The 8,335-nt window shown below is 49.8% G+C and overlaps 1 protein-coding gene across 1 annotated transcript in view; it reads right to left on the bottom strand.

The window, feature by feature from the left end:
• Window positions 1–6,376, bottom strand: part of LOC102799483 (calpain-2 catalytic subunit-like) — a 14,135-nt gene extending 7,759 nt beyond the window's left edge. Inside the window, exons 1-7 of the mRNA XM_087842345.1 lie at window positions 6,023–6,376; window positions 5,456–5,525; window positions 2,538–2,656; window positions 1,542–1,675; window positions 953–1,121; window positions 701–784; window positions 541–626 (exon numbers count right to left, since the gene is read on the bottom strand). Coding sequence (XP_087698471.1) covers window positions 541–626; window positions 701–784; window positions 953–1,121; window positions 1,542–1,675; window positions 2,538–2,656; window positions 5,456–5,525; window positions 6,023–6,259 — 899 coding nt within the window. The 5' untranslated portion in view covers window positions 6,260–6,376. The remainder of the gene's footprint in view (window positions 1–540; window positions 627–700; window positions 785–952; window positions 1,122–1,541; window positions 1,676–2,537; window positions 2,657–5,455; window positions 5,526–6,022) is intronic.
• Between the last annotated feature and the right edge of the window lie 1,959 nt (window positions 6,377–8,335).

Consider the following 8,335-nt stretch of genomic DNA (forward strand, 5'->3'; position numbering starts at 1 on the left):
GCTCACCTGAGCGGCGCTCTGAGGTCGGCTCACCTGAGCGGCGCTCTGAGGTCGGCTCACCTGAGCGGCGCTCTGAGGTCGGCTCACCTGAGCGGCGCTCTGAGGTCACCTGCTCTGACAGGCTGTGTCTACATGAAGCTCAGGTGTTGCTGTGAGGAGGCAGCACTTGAGTGACTCAGCACGTCTGATTGTCGTTCCACATCCTGCTTTCTTAGAACAGGTAACTGGATCGACCAATCAGGCTTCAGCACTGAAGGCACCCTGCAGGACAGGTTTGTTGTAACCGGTTAGGTTGCCCTGCAGGTGGGGCGGGTGCGGTGACCTCCACACGCTGTTACTGTCATCGGTGCACTCGAGTGAAAACACCACTCACTAAACTCTGCACAGCCAATCAGAGGCCACCTGCTAGTAACCAGGGTGACAGCAGCAGGTCTACTGTCAGCTGATCTGTCGTCCTAGCCTGACTTAGCAGAAACAAAATGAGCTGGAGCAGCTGGAGCAGCTGGAGCAGCTGGAGCAGCTCTCAGGCGGCGTGGTTACCCGTCACTCCACGGTCCCGTCCACTCCACCTGGCCCCACGGGTTCCTCATCCTCACCAGCTTCTCCTGACGCCCTCGGTAGTTCACCTGGGAATGAAAACAGTTACATGTCACTTCCTCCTCCTTCATCCTCATCCTCACTGCTTCTCTTTTGACGTTACCTCCACGGCGCCCGTCAGCGAGTAGGCGTGGCCTTTCACCAGCTTCTGATGAGTCACAGCTTCAGAGTCTGCGGCGCTCGTGATCTGCAGAGAGACAAGCACAGCTCATCACCACTGACCCCGAGTCCAAGGCAACAACCCAACTCTGACCCCGGCTTTCGCCGCCTCCATCGAATAATCCCGAAACACGCTCGGAGAATCTGAGAGAACCTCACTAGCTGCAGGAAAAAGATGGTTTCTCTCCACACTCACATCGATGGAGCAACCCAGCAGCGAGCCCGCTTCCAGCGCCTTCTTGATGATCTGGAACAAGTTGGAGGGGGGCTTTTTGAGGTCGTAGTTCTCTGCGATGCCGCCGGTGAAGTCCTCGAAGCCCTCGGTGGTGGACCCGCCAGACAGCGCCTCGTAGCAGCCGTTCACTCTGCACACAAAGAGCACAGGATGGAGGTAGAGCGCTTTCAGAGCAGCAGAAGACCACGAGCTTCCACGGCGGGGCTCAGAAGCTCCCATGCACTAACCCCGGGCGTGAATGTGAGGTTTACCCTGTAAAGCCCGTTATGTCATATCAGACCTCCATCCCATCAACACGATCAATACTTGACAGAATTTCAACATGTTACAGACTAAACTATGTTTTTGTCCAAAATTGTTGCCAAAAGTATCAAATGCGATACAAAAATATATAATAAATAAATATAAAAACATATTATTCACAACATATAGTCAAAAAACGTTTGTGGGTTTTGTCAAAAGGGTTGATAAACATCTCAGAACCCCTCCTGATTCCCAGAAGCCTTTGCCCTGGTCCTGCTCCTCCCCCTTTGGTTGAGGCGGGTCTTACTTGGCGTAGGCTTTCTCCAACAAGGCGCTCCAAAACTCCCTCCCCTCGGCCGAGTGCACGAACATCAGCTCGCCGTCTTTGACCGGCAGCCGGTCGTCGATCACCACGTCCACCCACTCACCGAACTGCCAGAACTGCGGAGGGACAGCAGAATGTCAGGCTTTTACTTTGAAAGTCTCTGTGAATTTGCAACCTATCACTGCATTGTGGGCGGGTCTAATGGCCAGGGCCCGCCCACTTCAGTAACAGCTGTGAGAATATTTTTAGGTTTCATTTTTTAAGCAAACAAAAGGCTGAAATAACATTTATGAATCATCGCAGGTGAATTCTGACCAATCACAGCAGCCCATTTCTCACGGACCAGTAACAGTGAGACCCGAGCGGCGTGATGCTTCAGAGTAGGGCTGTGCGATGGTCAGGTGCTCCAAACCAAACGCTAGAACGGGCGTTTCCCCGCAGCACGCCGTGTAGAGAGAAAGGCGTGAAAAACAGATGGTTTCATGCATTGGTCAGAACACTGAAAACACCTCACACAGGTGAGTCCTCCTTCAGAGGTCGCTCTGTATCTGCGAGGTCATTGGTCGCTTGTGTTTCTGCTGGATCCTCTCTCGGGGTTTAACGACCCACACTCAGTGAGTCGCACACAGCAGCAACAACACTCACGCAGCATTGTTTCTGCAGGGCGTGCCCCCGTCATAGACAGAAGCTTCAGGAACAAAAGCATAACTCTCAGTAATTACAAGGCCCCGCCCAGCTCGCTGCGACCAGAATCCTGGCGCCGTGCCCGGCATGAAGCACTGACACAAACTCCCACGTGAGTGGAAAGCTTGGTGGGGCGTGAGGCGTGACAAACATGGCTGCTGGCGTTGTTGTGAGAGCCGCAGCTTTCTGCTGATCGCCGCCGGCGGCTGACGCAGCTCCACAGAGTCCAGCTTTACCTCAGCGAGGCCCGACAACATCAACCTGTACAGGTGTTTCACACAATCACACAGTTACCTGGAAGTGGAAGATGCCGGCGTAGCTGTCCCCAAAGTCCTGGTCCGTGGGAACAACTCTGGCCATCACAAATTCATTCAGGGTCAGAGAGGCGATGGCCGCCAGCAGCCAGCAGTCACCTGGACAGACAGGAAACACTCAGTCAGCGCCCACTCCTCAGCACTGCCCCCTGCAGGCCTTACTTCCTGTCACCCCGATTTACAACTAAAACACTCATAAATATGTTTTACACCTGATTGGCCCTTATGACATCCTCCACACTAAAGCCACGATCGCCTCTTTCATTGTTACATCTGTGGCGCTCGAGGTCAAAGGTGACCACAGGAAATGAATGGGAATTTAAACTTTAAATCCTCATTGCACAGTTTTTACACAACTGTAAATACAAAACAGCCGTCTTCTCTAATATTTAATACTTTAGTATTTAGTTCTTTGTTATTTTTATTATTATTGTTATTTTCTTCTTTAATATAACTGCACACTTCTATATGTTCATGTAAAGCTGAGGAGCACGAGCCAACAAATTTCATTACAGGTAAATGTTGCTGTTTATCTGCAGATGACAAGAAAATCTGAAACTTGCTATGAAGGATGAAATGACCTACAGAGATCAGTTTGAGTATCAGGTTGTAAACATGTTTGTTTTAACATGGGAGTCTATGGGTACTGACTCACTGCTGCCTCCGCTGGACGTCAGAGGAACTGCAGGTCTGGTTAGTGCTGCCCCCTACAGGCTGCACAGACGCTAATGAGATTAGCGTGCAGTTTAACCCTGCAAATATGCCCAGCTCTGATTGGTGCATACCGTTACAGGTCACATTTCTCTAACAGAGCCCGGAGAAAAAACACGCTGCCACAGGTATTCATCATCATCATCATCACATGTTCAGACAGACGCTCTGCTTCCTGTCATGCAAAAGCAAGAAAAACCTCAGCTCACACTTTAATTATTCGCTCGACCGCCGTGACGCCTCAGGAGGAACTCAGACAGCGCCGCAGGAAGTGAGTGCAGCGAAAGCAGCCTGTGACCACAAACATCCAGAGACAGAGCTCCGCCTCTAATCGCAGCTCAGCGTTACACAACAGTGCTCTGGGGTTTCACCGAGGCACGAACATGACTCATCCACCACCACACAGGCACTGGGTTTGTGTCCCTGTGAGGACCGCCGGGCTGCAGGCACGCTCACACCTGGATCAGGTCCACATCTGGATCAGGTCCACATCTGGATCAGGGTCCACATGGAACCAGACTCAACTTCAGGCTGTGAGTCATGTGACGGCTGGATGTCCTCACAGAGTTGCAAACACAGGCGTGTGTGAGTGTGTGTGTGAGGGTGTGTCCTCATTGGCTGACAGCTCATGCCCCTCGCTCTCTCTCTGATATTTGATGTCTCTCTCTCTCTAACAATGGCTGGTAGCCCTTTCCTGTCTGCTGCTTCCTGTTCAGCCAATCAGGGTCCAGCGTGGCAGAGCCGCTCAGCTGCTTCTCATTAAAATAAAAGTTCTTCAGCAATTTGAAGAACCCCACTGTGAGCCTGAGACTTTAAAGCCTGTGATCATGTGACCACAGAGATCTTTGTGTGTGTGTGTGTGCGTCTGTGTGCGTGTACGTGTGTGTGTGTGTGTGCGTCTGTGTGCGTGTACGTGTGTGTGTGTGTGTGCGTGTGTACGTGTGTGTTCGTGTGTGTGTGTGTGTGTGTGTGTGCTCTGCTGAAATCAGGATGTTTAGAGAGCCACTAGGAAAACACTGATGACATCAGGGCATGAAGGAGATTAGACTGAACCAGCTGAGAGCGTTGTCATGGCAACTTTGTTTCCTTTCTGCCTTTTAAGGTGGAAATGATTCTGCAGCCTCTGTCTGTGCGACGACAGTCTGAGGCGCAATGACATGTTATTAAATGTGTTATTAACATGTTTAATAACATGTTTATTAACCTGTTAATAAACCTGTTTAATAACATGTTTATTAACATGTTTATTTATTAAACATGTTATTAACACATTTAATAACATGTTTAAAAACATGTTTAATAACATGTTATTAAACATGTTATTAAACATGTTTAAAAACATGTTTAATAACATGTTATTAAAAATGTTATTAAAAGTGTTATTAACATGTTTATTAACAGGTTAATTAACAGGTTAATAAACATGTTATTAAACATGTTATTAAACATGTTTAAAAACATGTTTAATAACATGTTATTAAAAATGTTATTAAAAGTGTTATTAACATGTTTATTAACAGGTTAATTAACAGGTTAATAAACATGTTAATAAACATGTTATTAAACATGTTTAATAACCTGTTTAATAACCTGTTAATAAACATGTTTAATAACCTGTTTAATAACATGTTATTAAACAGGTTTATAAAAAGGTTCATTAACATGTTAATAAGCATGTTATTAACATGTAAGAACCCATATTGAGTAATAAATAGCGAGAGCTGTACAACACACTTTATTCTTTCGTTGTGACACCCTGTGACATCACAATGACGTCAGAACATCCTGACATCATCACATCATAATAAAACGCCATAAACCATGAAAGAGCGTGACAGCGCGGCTGTCGGGGAGATGCGCTCTGGTTTGTTTGTGGAATAAATAAAGTTTGAAATGAAAAGCTCAGCGCTTTACTGAGTAAAGGGCTGAGGTCTCCATGACAACGAAATGGTGTCGATCAGAATCGATCAGCTGACCATTTCACAGATCCTTTTATGGCTGAAAGCTCTGTGACCTCTGACCTCTGTGCAGTCTGATTCAAAATGAGAATTCAGCTGACTGAAGCTGTGAGTGATGTCACACCAGCGCTGCTCTCTGATTGGTTTTAGTTCAATGAGTTTGAAGATCAGGAGGCGTGGCAGCAGCACAGACCGGGTGAGATGTGCTCAGAGACAGTAGGAAACTCACCCAGTGCGCCCTGGCAGATATCAGTCCTGGTGGCCCCGCCCACGATGAACTCCGGTTTAGAGACGAGCTCCTGGAAGACAAACCAGAGACAGCGTGTTAATGATGGTGGTCAGGGCCACGCCCACTCAGAGCACAGAGCTGCTGGGGTGTGTGTCCAGAGTCAGATTGCTCCTCAGACTGAATCTGCTCCCAACACACACACGCACGCACACACACGCACGCACACCATCACTTGAAGCTCTCAGGTTAACCTCGGCTCCTCCACCTGAAACAGCTGGTCGGACTCGCTGTCTGCGTGCACGCCCACCGCTCCTCTTCCTCCTACAGCAGCAAGCACTGACTCATCAGGGAGTGACTCAGTGCGCATGCTTAAGATTGAAGGGACGCATTTTAGGAAACGGAGCAGAGATTCAGCAAAGCTCCTCTCTGCTCCTCCATGTCCCTGCCGGAGGCCTGCTCCTCTCACAGGTCTGTGAGATCATCTGTGAAAATCTCTCTCAGTACCAAACAGTGTGTTTTTCCATCAGGCACAACCACCCCTCCCCCCCCCCCGGTCCCGGTTCTCACCGTGGGCCTCTTCCAGCTGACTCCGCGGACCTTGTAGGAGCTCGGGCCCAGCTCGTTGAAGCCCAGAGACTCGGGCGCGGCGGGGAACGTCGGGTCGCAGAAGAGCTTGCCCGAGGAACGGCACTGGGCGCGCAGCGCGGTGAAGTTCTGGTTCAGGTACGGGACCGCGTTCGCGTTGGTGCCAAAGCCCGCGGCCAGAGCGCGCTTCTTGGCCAGAGTGGACGCAACGCCGGACATGATGAAGAGGAGAGGAGGAAGATCACACGGCTGTAAACTCCAACAACTTCTGCTGCTCAAAGTTTTCAACACGCAGACCGCGCCCCGAACCAGAGGAGGAGCCACAGCCTCTGCCAGCCTCCACCCACCTCCAACCGCTCAGACGTACACCTCCCTCTGAGCACAGCACGTGACGTGTTTACTGTATTTAAGACATCATTTCACGCACACAGAGAGAGACACACACACACAGACGCACACAGAGAGAGACACACACACACAGACGCACACTTACCACCATCATCATCAGTGCTCTGCTGCCCCGCCCATTCTGAGCACCTTCAGTTTTACACAGCACCCAATCAGAACAACAGTCGCCTCAAGGCGCTTTATACTGTACAGTAGATCCTACAATAATAATAATAATAATAATAATAATAATAATAATAATACAGAGAAAACCCAACAATCATGTGACCCCCTATGAGCACTTTGAACAGTGGGAAGGAAAAACTCCCTTTGAACAGGAAGAAACCTCCAGCAGAACCAGGCTCAGAGAGGCATGACCGGGAGCAGCCCTGGAACAGTGCAGCTGAAGAGCGCCCCCTGCAGGCAAACAACTCATTTTAATTGATCCTAATAATCAGTAAATGTCATGTTACTGCAGTGATTTCCATCCACAGCAAATCTGATGCAAATCATGTTCAGCAAAGCATCTCCATCCCCCGCTGATCCATCCGCTCAGGTTATACAGGTGTTGATCAGAGTGGAAGTGCTGTGATTGGTCAGAATCAGCCATAAAAACACAAACCCCTGTCACAGGTGCTGTTGGTCTCCTGTTTCTATGGCAATTTCTCCCAATCAGCTGTTCGTCAAACGTTTTGATGCTCTGGTGTAATAATGTGTGTGATTGCATTATCATCATGTGACGATAGCCACCTGTGCTTTCAAGTTCATGTTTCATTTGCTGTGTCCAGGTAACATAGACACATCTGTCAGATCAGCACGCCGTCAGATCGCCATACCTGTATCATCAAAACGACACAATGAAACTCTGCAGCTCAGAGCGCCTCAGTATCGCACATGAAGTAACACTTTGAGACAAGACGTATATCAATAAACATGTACAGCGTGCCCAGTGATTGTGCAACATACTGTCTGATGTCTTAGCAGTTCAGCAGGTTGATGGCTTGAGGGTGTCGCCATGGAGATGGCGTCAAGCAAAACTACAAAAACGTGTCTGAATTTCAAAGAGAAGAAGAAACGACAGGAGAAGAAAAGCAAAGAGAGAACGTCACATTTATGTTTCAGCCAAAAAGCCGCTGACCCCGCAGTTCCTCTGATGTCCAGCAGAGGCAGCAGCGAGCCGTTCCCACCCACTCCCATGTTAAAACAGCTGGTCAAGGTTAAAACAGGTGATGTCACGGCGTGGGGGTCTGTGCTCCGATGGGGCTCCTGAGAGTCACAGGTGTGACAGCAGCTTCCGGTTCTCCATGGATCCGAACCTCTGTGTGTCGCAGGTTCAGGTGTGTAAACATAATTCACTGTTAACTGATATCACGCTGCTCCTTCACCTCTGAGCTCCGCCCTCTACCTTATACCTGAGACCCAGTCTTGCACACCTCAGGATGGCGAGCGCAGCGGCTCATCCTCGAGGAAGGCCCAGGTGGAGGACGGCGCCGGCAGCCGGGCCAGTGCGGTCCTCTTTAACCAGCAGGACTTTGAGCAGCTGCGATCCGAGTGCAGACTGGCTCGCTGTTTTGTGACCCCGCCCTTCCAGCAGACTGGGACTCTCTGGGATACAGCTGCGGCGCTACTCATCCAAAACCAGTGGCGCTGAGTGGAAACGGCCGTGGCTGAGTGAAACGTGCAATGATTACCGTTGGGCAGGTCTCTGATCAGCCATCAGAAATGTCTGCCATGACAGAGACTTCACCCTCTGACGCCTCGGTCACCCTGACCCCTGACCTCTGACCCTGGTCTGTGCTTCAACACAGGTTAAACGTACGCCTCACTGAAGACTGAGCTCGGACTGCGGTCCTGCCTCCACGCTGAATCAGACTGCAGGCTGGGCGTCCTTCCTGCGCCCTGTCGGTC

Source organism: Neolamprologus brichardi, chromosome 6 (assembly GCF_056152115.1).
Source record: "Neolamprologus brichardi isolate AB-2024 chromosome 6, ASM5615211v1, whole genome shotgun sequence".
Taxonomy (NCBI): domain Eukaryota; kingdom Metazoa; phylum Chordata; class Actinopteri; order Cichliformes; family Cichlidae; genus Neolamprologus; species Neolamprologus brichardi.